The 20,000-nt window shown below is 51.0% G+C and overlaps 1 protein-coding gene across 1 annotated transcript in view; it reads left to right on the top strand.

The window, feature by feature from the left end:
• LOC124008854 (transmembrane protein 151B-like) overlaps positions 1-20,000 on the top strand; it is a 51,501-nt gene that overhangs the window by 24,759 nt on the left and 6,742 nt on the right. Inside the window, exons 2-3 of the mRNA XM_046320435.1 lie at positions 17,204-17,421; positions 18,957-19,083. Of these exons, the coding sequence (XP_046176391.1) occupies positions 17,204-17,421; positions 18,957-19,083 (345 nt within the window). The remainder of the gene's footprint in view (positions 1-17,203; positions 17,422-18,956; positions 19,084-20,000) is intronic.

The following is a 20,000-nucleotide window of genomic DNA, read 5'->3' as shown; positions in this document are numbered from 1 at the left end:
CCCTCACACTGACCTGCCTGCCCCTCTCTCTCTCTCTCACACTGACCTGCCTGCCCTCTCTCACTCTCCCTCACACTGACCTGCCTTCCCCCCTCTCTCCCTCTCTCTCTCTCCTCACACTGACCTGCCCCCTCCCTCTCTCTCCCTCACACTGACCTGCCTGCCCCTTCCTCTCTCTCCCTCACACTGACCTGCCCCCCCTCCTCTCTCCCTCACACTGACCTGCCCCTCCTCTCCCTCCTCACACTGACCTGCCTGCCCCCTCCCTCTCCCTCACACTGACCTGCCTGCCCCCTCCTCTCTCTCTCTCACACTGACCTGCCTGCCCCCCTCCTCTCTCTCTCCCTCACACTGACCTGCCTGCCCTCACCTCTCTCTCTCCCTCACACTGACCTGCCTGCCCCCTCCTCTCTCTCCCTCACACTGACCTGCCTGCCCCCCTCCTCTCTCTCTCTCCCTCACACTGACCTGCCTGCCCCCTCTCTCCTCACACTGACCTGCACTGACCCCCCTCTCTCTCTCCCTCACACTGACCTGCCTGCCCCCTCCTCTCTCTCCCTCACACTGACCTGCCTGCCCCCTCCTCTCTCTCCCTCACACTTACCTGCCTGCCCCCTCCCCTCTCTCCCCTCTCTCTCACACTGACCTGCCTGCCCCCTCCTCTTTCTCTCCCTCACACTGACCTGTCCCCTCCGCTCTCTTCCTCACACTGACCTGCCTGCCCCTCCCTCTCTCTCCCTCACACCGACCTGCCCCCTCCTCTCTCTCCTCACACTGACCTGCCTGCCCCCTCCTCTCTCTCCCTCAAACTGACCTGCCTGCCCCCCCTCTCTCTCTCTCCCTCACACTTACCTGCCTGCCCCCTCCCCTCTCTCTCCCTCACACTGACCTGCCTGCCCCTCCTCTTTCTCTCCCTCACACTGACCTGCCCCTCCGCTCTCTTCCTCACACTGACCTGCCTGCCCCCTCCTCTCTCTCTCCCTCACACCGACCTGCCCCCCTCCTCTCTCTCCCTCACACTGACCTGCCTGCCCCCTCCTCTCTCTCTCCCTCATGCTGACCTGCCTTCACCCTCCTCTCTCTCCCTCACACTGACCTGCCTGCCCCCTCCGCTCTCTCCCTCACACTGGCATGCCTGCCCCCTCCTCTCTCTCCCTCACACTGACCTGCCTGCCCCCTCCTCTCTCTCTCTCCCTCACACTGACCTGCCTGCCCCTCCTCTCTCTCCCTCACATTGACCTGCCTGCTCCCTCCTCTCTCACACTGACCTGCCTGCCCCTCCTCTCTCTCCCTCAAACTGACCTGCCTGCCCCTCCTCTCTCTCTCCTCACACTGACCTGCCCCCTCCTCTCTCTCCCTCACACTGGCCTGCCTTCTCCCTCCGCTCTCTCCCTCACGCTGGCCTGCCTTCTCCCTCTCCTTTCTCCCTCACGCTGGCCTGTCTGCCACATCCTCTCTCTCCTCACACTGACCTGCCCCCTCCTCTCTCTCTCCCTCACACTGACCTGCCCCCTCCTCTCTCTCTCCCTCACACTGACCTGCCCCCTCCTCTCTCTCTCCCTCACACTGACCTGCCCCCTCCTCTCTCTCTCTCCTCACACTGACCTGCCCCCTCCCTCTCTCTCCTTCACACTGACCTGCCCCCTCCTCTCTCTCTCCCTCACACTGACCTGCCCCCTCCTCTCTCTCTCCCTCACACTGACATGCCCCCTCCTCTCTCTCTCCCTCACACTGACCTGCCCCCTCCTCTCTCTCTCCCTCACACTGACCTGCCCCCTCCCTCTCTCTCCCTCACACTGACCTGCCCCCTGTTCTCTCTCGCTCTTCAAACTGACCTGCCCCCTCCCTCTCTCTCCCTCACACTGACCTGCCCCCTCCCTCTCTCTCTCCCTCACACTGACCTGCCCCCTCCTCTCTCTCTCCCTCACACTGACCTGCCCCTCCTCTCTCTCTCCCTCACACTGACCTGCCCCCTCCTCTCTCTCTCTCCTCACACTGACCTGCCCCCTCCTCTCTCTCCTTCACACTGACCTGCCCCCTCCTCTCTCTCTCTCCCTCACACTGACCTGCCCCCTCCTCTCTCTCTCCTTCACACTGACCTGCCCCCCTCTCTCTCTCTCCCTCACACTGACCTGCCCCCTCATCTCTCTCTCCTTCACACTGACCTGCCCCCTCCTCTCTCTCTCCCTCACACTGACCTGCCCCTCATCTCTCTCTCCCTCACACTGACCTGCCCCCTCCTCTCTCTCTCCCTCACACTGACCTGCCCCCTCCTCTCTCTCTCCTTCACACTGACCTGCCCCTCCTCTCTCTCTCCCTCACACTGACCTGCCCCCTCATCTCTCTCTCCCTCACACTGACCTGCCCCCTCCTCTCTCTCTCCCCTCACACTGACCTGTCTGCCCCCTCCCTCTCTCTCTCCCTCACACTGACCTGCCTGCCCCCTCCTCTCTCTCCCTCACACTGACCTGCCCCCTCCTCTCTCTCTCCCTCACACTGACCTGCCTGCCCCTCCTCTCTCTCCCTCACACTGACCTGCCCCTCCTCTCTCTCCCTCACACTGACCTGCCCCCTCCTCTCTCTCTCCCTCACACTGACCTGCCCCCTCCTCTCTCTCCCTCACACTGACCTGCCTGCCCCTCCTCTCTCTCTCCCTCACACTGACCTGCCCCCTCCTCTCTCTCCCTCACACTGACCTGACCCCTCCTCTCTCTCTCCCTCACACTGACCTGCCCCTCCTCTCTCTCCCTCACACTGACCTGCCTGCCCCCTCCTCTCTCTCTCCCTCACACTGACCTGCCCCCTCCTCTCTCTCTCTCCCTCACACTAACCTGCCTGCCCCCTCCCTCTCTCTCTCCCTCACACTGACCTGCCCCCTCCTCTCTCTCTCCCTCACACTGACCTGCCCCCTCCTCTCTCTCCCTCACACTGACCTGCCTGCCCCCTCCTCTCTTTCTCCCTCACACTGACCTGCCCCCTCCTCTCTTTCCCTCACACTGACCTGCCTGCCCCCTCCTCTCTCTCTCCCTCACACTGACCTGCCTGCCCCCTCCTCTCTCTCTCTCACACTGACCTGCCTGCCCCCTCTCACTCTCCCTCACACTGACCTGCCTTCCCCCTCCTCTCTCTCCCTCACACTGACCTGCCCCCTCCTCTCTCTCCCTCACACTGACCTGCCTGCCCCTTCCTCTCTCTCCCTCACACTGACCTGCCCCCTCCTCTCTCTCCCTCACACTGACCTGCCTGCCCCTCCTCTCTTTCTCCCTCACACTGACCTGCCCCCTCCTCTCTCTCCCTCACACTGACCTGCCTGCCCCCTCCTCTCTCTCTCCCTCACACTGACCTGCCTGCCCCCTCCTCTCTCTCTCTCACACTGACCTGCCTGCCCCCTCCCTCTCTCTCTCCCTCACACTGACCTGCCTGCCCTCACCTCTCTCTCTCCCTCACACTGACCTGCCCCCTCCTCTCGCTCCCTCACACTGACCTGCCTGCCCCTCCTCTCTCTCTCTCTCCCTCACACTGACCTGCCCCCTCCTCTCTCTCCCTCACACTGACCTGCCTGCCCCCTCCTCTCTCTCTCCCTCACACTGACCTGCCTGCCCCCTCCTCTCTCTCTCACACTGACCTGCCTGCCCCCTCTCTCTCTCCCTCACACTTACCTGCCTGCCCCCCCCTCTCTCTCCCTCACACTGACCTGCCTGCCCCCTCCTCTTTCTCTCCCTCACACTGACCTGTCCCCTCCGCTCTCTTCCTCACACTGACCTGCCTGCCCCTCCTCTCTCTCCCTCACACCGACCTGCCCCCTCCTCTCTCTCCCTCACACTGACCTGCCTGCCCCCTCCTCTCTCTCCCTCAAACTGACCTGCCTGCCCCTCTCCTCTCTCTCTCCCTCACACTTACCTGCCTGCCCCCTCCCCTCTCTCTCCCTCACACTGACCTGCCTGCCCCCTCCTCTTTCTCTCCCTCACACTGACCTGCCCCTCCGCTCTCTTCCTCACACTGACCTGCCTGCCCCCTCCTCTCTCTCCCTCACACCGACCTGCCCCCTCCTCTCTCTCCCTCACACTGACCTGCCTGCCCCCTCCTCTCTCTCCCTCAAACTGACCTGCCTGCCCCCTCCTCCTCTCTCTCCCTCACACTGACCTGCCTGACCTGCCCCCTCCTCTCTCTCTCCCTCATGCTGACCTGCCTTCACCCTCCTCTCTCTCCCTCACACTGACCTGCCTGCCCCCCTCCGCTCTCTCCCTCACACTGGCATGCCTGCCCCTCCTCTCTCTCCCTCACACTGACCTGCCTGCCCCCTCCTCTCTCTCTCTCCCTCACACTGACCTGCCTGCCCCTCCTCTCTCTCCCTCACATTGACCTGCCTGCTCCCTCCTCTCTCACACTGACCTGCCTGCCCCCTCCTCTCTCTCCCTCAAACTGACCTGCCTGCCCCCTCCTCTCTCTCCCTCACACTGACCTGCCCCCTCCTCTCTCTCCCTCACACTGGCCTGCCTTCTCCCTCCGCTCTCTCCCTCACGCTGGCCTGCCTTCTCCCTCTCCTTTCTCCCTCACGCTGGCCTGTCTGCCACATCCTCTCTCTCCCTCACGCTGACCTGCCCCCTCCTCTCTCTCCCTCACACTGGCCTGCCTTCTCCCTCCGCTCTCTCCCTCACGCTGGCCTGCCTTCTCCCTCCCCTTTCTCCCTCACGCTGGCCTGTCTGCCACATCCTCTCTCTCCCTCACACTGACCTGCCTGCCCCCTCCTCTCTCTCTCTCCCTCACACTGACCTGCTTGCCCCTCCTGTCTATCCCACACATTGACCTGCCTGCTCCCTCCTCTCTCTCCCTCACACTGACCTGCCCCCTCCTCTCTCTCCCTCACGCTGGCCTGCTTGCTCCCTCCTCTCTCTCCCTCACGCTGGCCTGCCTGCTCCCTCCTCTCTCTCCCTCACGCTGGCCGCCTGCTCTTTCTCTTCGCTAATGATGCCAGTGTGTGGTTCAGTATTCGGTCTGTTGCGTGTAGAATATCTTAGCTTATTCATTGATGATAGACCCTGCTTTACTGAATTTGCTAGACATTGTAAGCCAATAAATTGTGAAATACAGCTATTGATTGCCGATAGACCTAGTGCATGGTTCTGTCTGTCTGTCTGGTGTCTGACCTGCCTATACTGATATATAGACCTAGTGCACGGTTCTGTCTGGTGACTGACCTGCCTATACTGATAGATAGACCTAGTGCACGGTTCTGTCTGTCTGTCTGGTGACTGACCTGCCTATACTGATATATAGACCTAGTGCATGGTTCTGTCTGTCTGTCTGGTGACTGACCTGCCTATACTGATATATAGACCTAGTGCATGGTTCTGTCTGTCTGTCTGGTGACTGACCTGCCTATACTGATAGATAGACCTAGTGCATGGTTCTGTCTGTCTGTCTGGTGACTGACCTGCCTATACTGATATATAGACCTAGTGCACGGTTCTGTCTGTCTGGTGACTGACCTGCCTATACTGATAGATAGACATAGTGCACGGTTCTGTCTGTCTGTCTGGTGTCTGACCTGCCTATACTGATATATAGACCTAGTGCATGGTTCTGTCTGGTGACTGACCTGCCTATACTGATAGATAGACCTAGTGCACGGTTCTGTCTGGTGACTGACCTGCCTATACTGATAGATAGACCTAGTACACGGTTCTGTCTGTCTGGTGACTGACCTGCCTATACTGATAGATAGACCTAGTGCACGGTTCTGTCTGTCTGTCTGGTGACTGACCTGCCTATACTGATAGATAGACCTAGTGCACGGTTCTGTCTGTCTGTCTGGTGTCTGACCTGCCTATACTGATAGATAGACCTAGTGCACGGTTCTGTCTGTCTGTCTGGTGACTGACCTGCCTATACTGATAGATAGACCTAGTGCACGGTTCTGACTGGTGACTGACCTGCCTATACTGATAGATAGACCTAGTGCACGGTTCTATCTGGTGACTGACCTGCCTATACTGATAGATAGACCTAGTACACGGTTCTGTCTGTCTGTCTGGTGACTGACCTGCCTATACTGATAGATAGACCTAGTACACGGTTCTGTCTGTCTGTCTGGTGACTGACCTGCCTATACTGATAGATAGACCTAGTGCACGGTTCTGTCTGTCTGTCTGGTGACTGACCTGCCTATACTGATAGATAGACCTAGTACACTGTTCTGTCTGTCTGGTGACTGACCTGCCTATACTGATAGATAGACCTAGTGCACGGTTCTGTCTGTCTGTCTGGTGACTGACCTGCCTATACTGATAGATAGACCTAGTGCACGGTTCTGTCTGTCTGTCTGGTGTCTGACCTGCCTATACTGATAGATAGACCTAGTGCACGGTTCTGTCTGTCTGGTGACTAACCTGCCTATACTGATAGATAGACCTAGTGCACGGTTCTGACTGGTGACTGACCTGCCTATACTGATAGATAGACCTAGTGCACGGTTCTATCTGGTGACTGACCTGCCTATACTGATAGATAGACCTAGTACACGGTTCTGTCTGTCTGTCTGGTGACTGACCTGCCTATACTGATAGATAGACCTAGTACACGGTTCTGTCTGTCTGTCTGGTGACTGACCTGCCTATACTGATAGATAGACCTAGTGCACGGTTCTGTCTGTCTGTCTGGTGACTGACCTGCCTATACTGATAGATAGACCTAGTACACGGTTCTGTCTGTCTGGTGACTGACCTGCCTATACTGATAGATAGACCTAGTACACGGTTCTGTCTGTCTGGTGACTGACCTGCCTATACTGATAGATAGACCTAGTACACGGTTCTGTCTGTCTGGTGACTGACCTGCCTATACTGATAGATAGACCTAGTGCACGGTTCTGACTGGTGACTGACCTGCCTATACTGATAGATAGACCTAGTGCACGGTTCTGTCTGTCTGGTGTCTGACCTGCCTATACTGATAGATAGACCTAGTGCACGGTTCTATCTGTCTGTCTGGTGTCTGACCTGCCTATACTGATAGATAGACCTAGTACACGGTTCTGTCTGTCTGGTGACTGACCTGCCTATACTGATAGATAGACCTAGTGCACGGTTCTGTCTGTCTGTCTGGTGACTGACCTGCCTATACTGATAGATAGACCTAGTACACGGTTCTGTCTGTCTGGTGACTGACCTGCCTATACTGATAGATAGACCTAGTACATGGTTCTGTCTGTCTGGTGACTGACCTGCCTATACTGATAGATAGACCTAGTACAGGGTTCTGTCTGTCTGGTGACTGACCTGCCTATACTGATAGATAGACCTAGTACACGGTTCTGTCTGTCTGGTGACTGACCTGCCTATACTGATAGATAGACCTAGTGCACGGTTCTGACTGGTGACTGACCTGCCTATACTGATAGATAGACCTAGTGCACGGTTCTGTCTGTCTGGTGTCTGACCTGCCTATACTGATAGATAGACCTAGTGCACGGTTCTGACTGGTGACTGACCTGCCTATACTGATAGATAGACCTAGTACACGGTTCTGTCTGTCTGGTGACTGACCTGCCTATACTGATAGATAGACCTAGTGCACGGTTCTGTCTGTCTGGTGACTGACCTGCCTATACTGATAGATAGACCTAGTACACGGTTCTGTCTGTCTGGTGACTGACCTGCCTATACTGATAGATAGACCTAGTACACGGTTCTGTCTGTCTGGTGACTGACCTGCCTATACTGATAGATAGACCTAGTACACGGTTCTGTCTGTCTGGTGACTGACCTGCCTATACTGATAGATAGACCTAGTACACGGTTCTGTCTGTCTGGTGACTGACCTGCCTATACTGATAGATAGACCTAGTGCACGGTTCTGTCTGTCTGTCTGGTGACTGACCTGCCTATACTGATAGATAGACCTAGTACACGGTTCTGTCTGTCTGGTGACTGACCTGCCTATACTGATAGATAGACCTAGTACATGGTTCTGTCTGTCTGGTGACTGACCTGCCTATACTGATAGATAGACCTAGTACACGGTTCTGTCTGTCTGGTGACTGACCTGCCTATACTGATAGATAGACCTAGTACACGGTTCTGTCTGTCTGGTGACTGACCTGCCTATACTGATAGATAGACCTAGTGCACGGTTCTGACTGGTGACTGACCTGCCTATACTGATAGATAGACCTAGTACACGGTTCTGTCTGTCTGGTGACTGACCTGCCTATACTGATAGATAGACCTAGTGCACGGTTCTGTCTGTCTGGTGACTGACCTGCCTATACTGATAGATAGACCTAGTACACGGTTCTGTCTGTCTGGTGACTGACCTGCCTATACTGATAGATAGACCTAGTACACGGTTCTGTCTGTCTGGTGACTGACCTGCCTATACTGATAGATAGACCTAGTACACGGTTCTGTCTGTCTGGTGACTGACCTGCCTATACTGATAGATAGACCTAGTACACGGTTCTGTCTGTCTGGTGACTGACCTGCCTATACTGATAGATAGACCTAGTGCACGGTTCTGTCTGTCTGGTGACTGACCTGCCTATACTGATAGATAGACCTAGTACACGGTTCTGTCTGTCTGGTGACTGACCTGCCTATACTGATAGATAGACCTAGTGCACGGTTCTGACTGGTGACTGACCTGCCTATACTGATAGATAGACCTAGTGCACGGTTCTGTCTGTCTGGTGACTGACCTGCCTATACTGATAGATAGACCTAGTACACGGTTCTGTCTGTCTGGTGACTGACCTGCCTATACTGATAGATAGACCTAGTGCACGGTTCTGACTGGTGACTGACCTGCCTATACTGATAGATAGACCTAGTGCACGGTTCTGTCTGTCTGGTGTCTGACCTGCCTATACTGATAGATAGACCTAGTGCACGGTTCTGACTGGTGACTGACCTGCCTATACTGATAGATAGACCTAGTGCACGGTTCTGTCTGTCTGGTGTCTGACCTGCCTATACTGATAGATAGACCTAGTGCACGGTTCTATCTGTCTGTCTGGTGACTGACCTGCCTATACTGCAGCCCCTCCCCTCTCTCTCTGTCCTAGTCTCTGCTAGCACGCTTTGATAAATGCAAGGGTTTGTGTTCTCGAAAGTAATCCTGAATCTTAGGAATCGACACCAGGAGTCGAGGATCAATCGTTTTGGAGTCCGTTCCACCGCTTCGTCAATGACGATTACAGGTGAATGAAAATTTCAGGAAAAAGTCAAGCTGACAGCAGCAAAGTCCTGAGTTGCATCCTACTGCTGCAGAGTCCTGTCTGGTAATGAGAAGAGATGCAGGGGAGTTGCATCCTACTGCAGTAGAGTCCTGTCTGGTAATGAGAAGAGATGCAGGGGAGTTGCATCCTACTGCTGCAGAGTCCTGTCTGGTAATGAGAAGAGATGCAGGGGAGTTGCATCCTACTGCAGCAGAGTCCTGTCTGGTAATGAGAAGAGATGCAGGGGAGTTGCATCCTACTGCTGCAGAGTCCTGTCTGGTAATGAGAAGAGATGCAGGGGAGTTGCATCCTACTGCAGCAGAGTCCTGTCTGGTAATGAGAAGAGATGCAGGGGAGTTGCATCCTACTGCTGCAGAGTCCTGTCTGGTAATGAGAAGAGATGCAGGGGAGTTGCATCCTACTGCTGCAGAGTCCTGTCTGGTAATGAGAAGAGATGCAGGGGAGTTGCATCCTACTGCTGCAGAGTCCTGTCTGGTAATGAGAAGAGATGCAGGGAGTTGCATCCTACTGCTGCAGAGTCCTGTCTGGTAATGAGAAGAGATGCAGGGAGTTGCATCCTACTGCAGCAGAGTCCTGTCTGGTAATGAGAAGAGATGCAGGGAGTTGCATCCTACTGCTGCAGAGTCCTGTCTGGTAATGAGAAGAGATGCAGGGGAGTTGCATCCTACTGCTGCAGAGTCCTGTCTGGTAATGAGAAGAGATGCAGGGGAGTTGCATCCTACTGCTGCAGAGTCCTGTCTGGTAATGAGAAGAGATGCAGGGGAGTTGCATCCTACTGCTGCAGAGTCCTGTCTGGTAATGAGAAGAGATGCAGGGGAGTTGCATCCTACTGCTGCAGAGTCCTGTCTGGTAATGAGAAGAGATCCTACTGCTGCAGAGTCCTGTCTGGTAATGAGAAGAGATGCAGGGGAGTTGCATCCTACTGCTGCAGAGTCCTGTCTGGTAATGAGAAGAGATGCAGGGGAGTTGCATCCTACTGCTGCAGAGTCCTGTCTGGTAATGAGAAGAGATGCAGGGGAGTTGCATCCTACTGCTGCAGAGTCCTGTCTGGTAATGAGAAGAGATGCAGGGGAGTTGCATCCTACTGCTGCAGAGTCCTGTCTGGTAATGAGAAGAGATGCAGGGGAGTTGCATCCTACTGCTGCAGAGTCCTGTCTGGTAATGAGAAGAGATGCAGGGGAGTTGCATCCTACTGCAGCAGAGTCCTGTCTGGTAATGAGAAGAGATGCAGGGGAGTTGCATCCTACTGCTGCAGAGCTTGTTGGGGTTTCTGAGGAACGGTATGGCTTGTTGAAGTGCACGACGTCATAGTGTTTTGCTGACAGCCATTGTTGCCGTTAAAGCTAGTTTTGGACCACCAGAGGGCGCCTTTGAGAAAGCTATTGAAAGGACATGGAGCTGAAGGCCTGAGAGTCCTGTTCACTGTCTGTTTTAGTGTAACTTAATTATTATTTGATTGTTTTTGATATTGGCTGTACTAGATACTTTTTAAACCTCTTTTTATTAGAACAGACTATATGGGATTTATTATAATTTGTTTGTATATTATTATTGTATTTGGTGTGCTGTTTATACTGAAACGTAGCTTAGTTAACTTCTCTAGGATAGGGGGCCTGCCTGCTACTCATCCCCAGAAGATAAGATATGCATATTATTAGTATATTTGGATGGAAAACACTCTGAAGTTTCTAAAACTGTTTGAATCATGTCTTTGAGTATAACAGAACTTATGTAGCAGGTGAAACCCCGAGGACAAACCATTCAGATTTCTTTTTTTGAGGTCACTCTCTTTTCAATGAGGTTTCATTGGGAATCCAGATTTTTTTTTTGAGATGGAGGTGTGAGCAGGTGGGTCTGGAGATGGGGTGTGAGCAGGTGGGTCTGGAGATGGGGGTGTGAGCAGGTGGGTCTAGAGATGGGGGTGTGAGCAGGTGGGTCTGGAGATGGGGGTGTGAGCAGGTGGGTCTGGAGATGGGGGTGTGAGCAGGTGGGTCTGGAGATGGGGGTGTGAGCAGGTGGGTCTGGAGATGGGGGTGTGAGCAGGTGGGTCTGGAGATGGGGGTGTGAGCAGGTGGGTCTGGAGATGGGGGTGTGAGCAGGTGGGTCTGGAGATGGGGGTGTGAGCAGGTGGGTCTGGAGATGGGGTGTGAGCAGGTGGGTCTGGAGATGGGGGTATGAGCAGGTGGGTCTGGAGATGGGGGTGTGAGCAGGTGGGTCTGGAGATGGGGGTGTGAGCAGGTGGGTCTGGAGATGGGGGTATGAGCAGGTGGGTCTGGAGATGGGGGTGTGAGCAGGTGGGTCTGGAGATGGGGGTGTGAGCAGGTGGGTCTGGAGATGGGGGTGTGAGCAGGTGGGTCTGGAGATGGGGGTGTGACGTTACTGAACGTTACTGTTACTGAATGTTACTGTTACTGAACGTTACTGGACGTTACTGTTACTGAACGTTACAGGACCTTACTGGATGTTACTGGATGTTCAAACAGTTTTAGAAACGTCAGAGTGTTTTCTATCCAAATATGCTAATTACATGCATATTCTAGTTTTAATGGCTGATTAGGCGGAGGTTTACTCTGGACACCTTATTCATCCAAGCTACCCAATACTGCCCCCCAGTCACCGAGAAGTTTAACCAACAGTGCAGTTCAAGAAGAGTTAAAGAAAATATTTACCAAATAAACAAAAAGTAAAGAATTATTAAAAGTAAAACAATAAAATAACAATAACGAGGCTATAAACAGGGGGTACCGGTACCGAGTCAGTTTGCTGAGGCTAGTTGAGGTCAGGCTAAAGGCACTCCAGGCAGGTCTGCTTTTCTCCTATAAACAGGGGGTACCGGTACCGAGTCAGTGTGCTGAGGCTAGTTGAGGTCAGGCTAAAGGCACCCCAGTAGGTCTGCTTTTCTCCTATAAACAGGGGGTACCGGTACCGAGTCAGTGTGCTGAGGCTAGTTGAGGTCAGGCTAAAGGCACTGTGTCTGTTTTTGCGGTAGTTACAAGATGATCACGTCAGAGAGGACATGTCTTTATGATCAGAGCTGTTTGCACAGTACATTAGAGATTTAACCTTAATCTGGAGTTAAAATGGTGGTTAGGATTAGGACAGTTGGTTGGGGTCAGGTAAGGGGTACCGTTACTCATCCAATCACATTCACCGTTACTCATCCAATCACATTCACCGTTACTCATCCAATCACATTAACCGTTACTCATCCAATCACATTAACCGTTACTCATCCAATCACATTCACCGTTACTCATCCAATCACATTAACCGTTACTCATCCAATCACATTCACCGTTACTCATCCAATCACATTAACCATTACTCATCCAATCACGTTAACCGTTACTCATCCAATCACATGAACCATTACTCATCCAATCACATTAACCGTTACTCTCTACTCATCCAATCACATTAACCGTTACTCATCACAGGAAACCTTCTCATCCAATCAAACCTTGGCTCTTGCATTCTTCACATTTAGAAACGAAACATGACCATTTGAAAAATGAACCACTGGAGTTTTTTGAGTGAGAATAAAGAGGACGAATAATAATAGTAGTAAGACATGTATAAAAGCAACAGATACCATTAAGATTTGTACTGATGGCGCAAAAGCCATGAGAGACATAGTGGAATGGTAACGGCACCACTTGGGAACTCTGCAGCATCCACAGAGAGGCTCTTGGGTCCACTGCAGCATCCACAGAGAGGCTCTTGGGTACACTGCAGCATCCACCGAGAGGCTCTTGGGTACACTGCAGCATCCACCGAGAGGCTCTTGGGTACACTGCAGCGTCCACCGAGAGGCTCTTGGGTACACTGCAGCATCCACAGAGAGGCTCTTGGGTACACTGCAGCATCCACAGAGAGGCTCTTGGGTACACTGCAGCATCCACAGAGAGGCTCTTGGGTACACTGCAGCATCCACAGAGAGGCTCTTGGGTACACTGCAGCATCCACAGAGAGGCTCTTGGGTACACTGCAGCATCCACAGAGAGGCTCTTGGGTACACTGCAGCATCCACAGAGAGGCTCTTGGGTACACTGCAGCATCCACAGAGAGGCTCTTGGGTACACTGCAGCATCCACAGAGAGGCTCTTGGGTACACTGCAGCATCCACAGAGAGGCTCTTGGGTACACTGCAGCATCCACCGAGAGGCTCTTGGGTACACTGCAGCATCCACAGAGAGGCTATTGGGTACACTGCAGCATCCACAGAGAGGCTATTGGGTACACTGCAGCATCCACCGAGAGGCTCTTGGGTACACTGCAGCATCCACCGAGAGGCTCTTGCTGCCAAAGGAATGCCTGACAGGTTGAAAGACATTTTGGACACTACAGTGAAAATGGTTAACTTCGTTAAAGAAGGCTCCTGAACTCTTGTGTATTTTCTGCACTATGCCATGATATGGGCAGCGACCATGTAACACTTTTACAACATACAGAAGTGTGCTGGTTGTCAAGGGGCAAAGTATTGACATGTTTTATTGAATTGAGAGATGAACTTAACATTTCTTTACTGACCATAATTTTCACTTGTCTGACCGCTTGCATGATGACGAGTTTCTCACATGACTGGCCTCTCTGGGTGATGTTTTTTCTCGCCTGAGTGATCTGAATCTAGGATTACAGGGCGTCTCTACAACTATATTGAATGTGGCTGTGATTAAGAAGTTGGAGCTCTTCTCTGTCTGCATTAACAAGGACAACACACAGGTCTTTCCATCGTTGTATGATTTTTTGTGTGCAAATTAACTCCAGCTTATGGACCATGTTAACTGTGATACAGGGAAGCACCTGAGTGAGTTGGGTGTGCAATTACGCAGGTACTTTCCCGAAATGGACGACACAAACTGGATTCGTTATCCCTTTCAGGCCCTGCCTCCAGTCCACTTACCGATCTGAACAAGAGAGATTCATTGAAATTGCAACAAGCGGTTCTCTGAAAATTGAATTTAATCAGAAGCCACTTCCACATCTCTGGATAGGGCTGCACTCAGAGTATCCTGTCTTGGCAAATCACGCTGTTAAGACACTGATGCCCTTTGCAACCACGTACCTATGTGAGAGAGGATTCTCGGCCCTCACTAGCATGAAAACTAAATACAGGCACAGACTGTGTGTCGAAAATGATTTAAGACTGAGATCTCTCTCCAATTACAACCCAACATTGCAGAGTTATGTGCATCCTTTCAAGCACACCCTTCTCATTAACCTGTGGTGAGTTATTCACAATTTCGATGAACAAATAAAGTTTTCTATGCAAGATGGTTAAATAAAGAGCAAAATTATTGATTATTATTATAATGAGCTGGGTTGTGACAAAAACTCACACTGATTCTTATGTGTAATAAATATATCGTATAGTGTGTGTGTGTGTGTGGCAGCCTTACAATGATGGCAAAAAAACAACATTTGAGAGTGCACTGACCGTGGTGCTAGAGGGGGTTGAATGTTTGAAGGGGTACGGGACTATAAAAAGTTTCCACTGGTATATTACAACATTATCGTTGTATATTAAACCATTATCGTTGTGTGTTACACCATTATCGTTGTGTATTACACCATTATCGTTGTGTGTTACACCATTATCGTTGTGTGTTACACTATTATCGTTGTATATTGCACCATTATCGTTGTGTGTTGCACCATTATCGTTGTGTGTCACACCATTATCGTTGTGTATTACACCGTTATCGTTGCGTATTACACCATTATCGTTGTGTGTTACACCATTATCGTTGTGTATTGCACCATTATCGTTGCGTATTACACCATTATCGTTGTGTGTTACACCATTATCGTTGTGTGTTACACCATTATCGTTGCGTATTGCACCATTATCGTTGTGTGTTACACCATTATTGTTGTGTGTTACACCATTATCGTTGTGTGTTACACCATTATCGTTGTGTATTAAACCATTATCGTTGTGTATTATACCATTATCGTTGTGTGTTACACCATTATCGTTGTGTGTTACACCATTATCGTTGTGTGTTACACCGTTACCGTTGTGTGTTACACCGTTATCGTTGTGTGTTACACCGTTATCGTTGTGTGTTACACCGTCATCGTTGTGTGTTACACCGTTATCGTTGTGTGTTACACCATTATCGTTGTGTGTTACACCATTATCGCTGTATATTACACCATTATCGTTGTGTGTTACACCATTATCGTTGTGTATTACACCATTATCGTTGTGTTACACCGTTATCATTGTGTGTTATACCATTATCATTGTGTGTTACACCATTATCATTGTGTATTACACCATTATCATTGTGTATTTCACAGTGGTCGTTGTGTGTTGCACCATTATCGTTGTGTGTTGCACCATTATCGTTGTGTATTACACCATTATCGTTGTGTATTACACCATTATCGTTGTTTATGGTACCGTTATCGTTGTGTATTGCACCATTATCGTTGTGTATTGCACCATTATCGTTGTGTATTACACCAGTATCATTGTTTATGGTACCGTTATCGTTGTGTATTGCACCATTATCGTTGTGTATTGCACCATTATCATCGTGTATTACACCATTATCGTTGTTTATGGTACCGTTATCGTTGTGTATTACAGCTTCTCTGTCCCACCTTTCTTCCTTCCTCTCTCCCTCCAATAGCAACAGTGCCTGGTCATAACTTTCCTCAGTATGAACTCTCTCTCTCTCTCTTCTCCCTCCCTTCCTCGTCTGTCTGTCTGTCTGTCTGTCTGTCTGTCTGTCTGTCTGTCTGTCTGTCTGTCTGTCTGTCTGTCTGTCTGTCTGTCTGTCTGTCTGTCTGTCTGTCTGTCTGTCTGTCTGTTCCTGTCTGTCTGTCCTCTGTTTCTGTCTGTCTGTCTGTCTGTCTGTCTGTCTGTCTGTCTGTCTGTCTGTCTGTCTGTCTGTCTGTCTGTCTGTCTGTCTGTCTGTCTGTCTGTCTGTCTGTCTGTCTGTCTGTCTGTCCTCTGTTTCTGTCTGTCTGTCCTCTGTTTCTGTCTCTGTCTGTCTGTCTGTCCTCTGTTTCTGTTTCTGTCTGTCTGTCTGTCTGTCTGTCTGTCTGTCTGTCTGTCTGTCTGTCTGTCTGTCTGTCTGTCTGTCTGTCTGTCTGTCTGTTTCTGTCTGTCTGTCTGTCTGTCCTCTGTTTCTGTCTGTCTGTCTGTCTGTCTGTCTGTCTGTCTGTCTGTCTGTCTGTCTGTCTGTCTGTCTGTCCTCTGTTTCTGTCTGTCTGTCTGTCTGTCTGTCTGTCTGTCTGTCTGTCTGTCTGTCTGTCTGTCTGTCTGTCTGTCTGTCTGTCTGTCTGTCTGTCTGTCCCCTGTTTCTCTGTCTGTCTGTCTGTCTGTCTGTCTGTCTGTCTGTCTGTCTGTCTGTCTGTCTGTCTGTCTGTCTGTCTGTCTGTCTGTCTGTCCTCTGTTTCTGTCTGTCTGTCCTCTGTTTCTGTCTCTGTCTGTCTGTCTGTCCTCTGTTTCTGTTTCTGTTTCTGTCTGTCTGTCTGTCTGTCTGTCTGTCTGTCTGTCTGTCTGTCTGTCTGTCTGTCTGTCTGTCTGTCTGTCTGTCTGTCCTCTGTTTCTGTCTGTCTGTCTGTCTGTCTGTCTGTCTGTCTGTCTGTCTGTCTGTCTGTCTGTCTGTCTGTCTGTCTGTCTGTCTGTCTGTCTGTCCTCTGTTTCTGTCTGTCTGTCTGTCTGTCTGTCTGTCTGTCTGTCTGTCTGTCTGTCTGTCTGTCTGTCTGTCTGTCTGTCTGTCTGTCTGTCCCCTGTCTGTCTGTCTGTCTGTCTGTCTGTCTGTCTGTCTGTCTGTCTGTCTGTCTGTCTGTCTGTCTGTCTGTCTGTCTGTCTGTCTCTCCCCTGTCTGTCTGTCTGTCTGTCTGTCTGTCTGTCTGTCTGTCTGTCTGTCTGTCTGTCTGTCTGTCTGTCTGTCTGTCTGTCTGTCTGTCTGTCTGTCTGTCTGTCTGTCTGTCTGTCCGTCCTAATAGCAGCGTCCCCTGCAGCAGTCCCTGGCTGCCTCTCTGTGTCGTGAGTCTTACTGGAAGTGCCTCCTCCTCACTCTCCTCATGTACGGCTGTTTCTCCACGCTGGGCTGGTGTGTCGTCTGCCGCGTCCCAGCTCTGGGCTCCGGGGAGTATGTTGTTATCTCGGCTCCGTCCTCCACCACCTTACCTGACTTACCTCAGCTGCACATCCAGCACGACAGGTTAGTTAGTGTGTGTGTCACGTTGACCTCTCCCACGACCCTAAAAAGACTTTTATACAGCTGAAGATACTTTACCTTGTGGGTTTTCTATGTTAATCTATTCTTCTCGTTGTTTGATAGCTTTTATTGTTCTTTCTACTGCTGTCAGAAAATGTTGATGGCATTTTACATACACTTTAAGTAAAGTTAAATGAACTTTAAATTAACTTTAAATGAAGTTAAATGCACTATAAATGAAGTTAAATGCACTTTAAGTAAAGTTTAAATAAAGTTAAATGCACTTTATGTCAAGTTTAAATAAAGTTAAATGCACTTTAAGTAAAGTTTAAATAAAGTTAAATGAACGTTAAATGGAGTTGAATGCACTTTAAATAATGTTAATTGAAGTTTAAATAAAGTTAAATGCACAGTGTGATTGTGTTTATCTCCAGCCAGCCCGTGTTCCAGTGGCTATCTGTACATCCCTAACACAAGTGTTTAAATAAAGTTAAATGCACAGTGTGATTGTGTTTATCTCCAGCCAGCCCGTGTTCCAGTGGCTATCTGTACATCCCTAACACAAGTGTTTAAATAAAGTTAAATGCACAGTGTGATTGTGTTTATCTCCAGCCAGCCCGTGTTCCAGTGGCTATCTGTACATCCCTAACACAAGTGTTTAAATAAAGTTTGACTATGTTTGTATGAACATGACCTTTCTCTCTCTTCTCTTCCTTTCTCCGCCCTCCTCTCTCTCTCTCCTCTCTCCCTTCTCTCTCTCTCCCCCTTCTCTCTCTCTCCCCCTTTCTCTCTCTCTCCCTCCCATCCTCTCTCTCCTCTCTCCCTCTCCCTCCCCCTTCTCTCTCTCTCTCCCCCCCTCTCTCTCTCTCTCTCCCCCTCCTCTCTCTCTCCCTCCCATCCTCTCTCTCCCTCCCCTCCTATCCTCTCTCTCCCTCCCCCTCCTCTCACTCTCTCCCTCCCCCTCCTCTCTCCCTCTCTCTCCCTCCCCCTCCTCTCTTTCTCTCTCCCTCTCCCTCCTCTCTCCCTCTCCCCTCCTCTCTCTCTCTCCCTCTTCTCTCTCCCTCCCCCTCTTCTCTCTCTCCCCTCCTCTCTCTCGCTCTCCCCCCTCTTCTTCTCTCCCTCCCTCCCTCTCTCTCTCTCTCTCTCTCTCTCTCTCTCTCTCTCTCTCTCTCTCTCTCTCTCTCTCTCTCTCTCTCTCTCTCTCTCCCTTCCCCTCTCTCTCTCTCTCTCCCTCCCCCACTCTCTCTCTCCCTCCCCCTTCCCCTCCTCTCTCTCTCTCTCCCTCCTCTCTCTCTCTCCCCTCCTCTCTCTCTCTCTCTCCCTCCCCCTCTCTCTCTCTCTCCCCTCCTCTCTCCCTCCCTCCCCCTCCTCCTCTCTCTCTCTCTCTCTCTCTCTCCCTCCCCCCCTCTTCTCTCTCTCCCTCTCTCTCTCCCTCCCCCCTCTTCTCTCTCTCTCCCCTCCTCTCTCTCTCCCTCCCTCCCCCCCCTCCTCTCTCTCTCTCTCTCTCTCCCTTCCCCCTCTTCTCCCTCCTCTAACAGGCCATGTTCCAGTGGGTATGTGTATATCCCTCTAGCCTTCCTAGCTATGCTGTACGTGGTGTATCTGGTGGAATGCTGGCACTGTTACTCCAAGACCGCCATTTTGGCTCACGCAGAGACGGCAGAGGTATGCTTCTGACTTTTGTTTTGGTTGGGACTCTTATATTATCCTCCTATCTGTCTTTACCCTCCTATCTGTCTTTACCCTCCTATCTGTCTTTACCCTCCTATCTGTCGTTATCCTCCTATCTGTCTTTACCCTCCTATCTGTCTTTACCCTCCTATCTGTCTTTACCCTCCTATCTGTCGTTATCCTCCTATCTGTCTTTACCCTCCTATCTGTCTTTACCCTCCTATCTGTCTTTACCCTCCTATCTGTCGTTATCCTCCTATCTGTCTTTACCCTCCTATCTGTCTTTACCCTCCTATCTGTCGTTATCCTCCTATCTGTCGTTATCCTCCTATCTGTCTTTACCCTCCTATCTGTCTTTACCCTCCTATCTGTCTTTACCCTCCTATCTGTCTTTACCCTCCTATCTGTCTTTACCCTCCTATCTGTCGTTATCCTCCTATCTGTCTTTACCCTCCTATCTGTCTTTACCCTCCTATCTGTCGTTATCCTCCTATCTGTCGTTATCCTCCTATCTGACGTTATCCTCCTATCTGTCGTTATCCTCCTATCTGTCTTTACCCTCCTATCTGTCTTTACCCTCCTATCTGTCTTTACCCTCCTTTCTGTCATTACCCTCCTATCTGTCTTTACCCTCCTATCTGTCTTTACCCTCCTATCTGTCTTTACCCTCCTATCTGTCGTTATCCTCCTATCTGTCTTTACCCTCCTATCTGTCTTTACCCTCCTATCTGTCTTTATCCTCCTATCTGTCTTTATCCTCCTATCTGTCTTTATCCTCCTATCTGTCGTTATCCTCCTATCTGTCTTTACCCTCCTATCTGTCTTTACCCTCCTATCTGTCTTTACCCTCCTATCTGTCTTTATCCTCCTATCTGTCTTTATCCTCCTATCTGTCATTACCCTCCTATCTG

The sequence above is a fragment of the Oncorhynchus gorbuscha genome, linkage group LG21 (genome assembly GCF_021184085.1).
Source record: "Oncorhynchus gorbuscha isolate QuinsamMale2020 ecotype Even-year linkage group LG21, OgorEven_v1.0, whole genome shotgun sequence".
Taxonomy (NCBI): Eukaryota; Metazoa; Chordata; class Actinopteri; order Salmoniformes; family Salmonidae; genus Oncorhynchus; species Oncorhynchus gorbuscha.
This window is presented reverse-complemented; position numbering and strand designations above follow the sequence as displayed.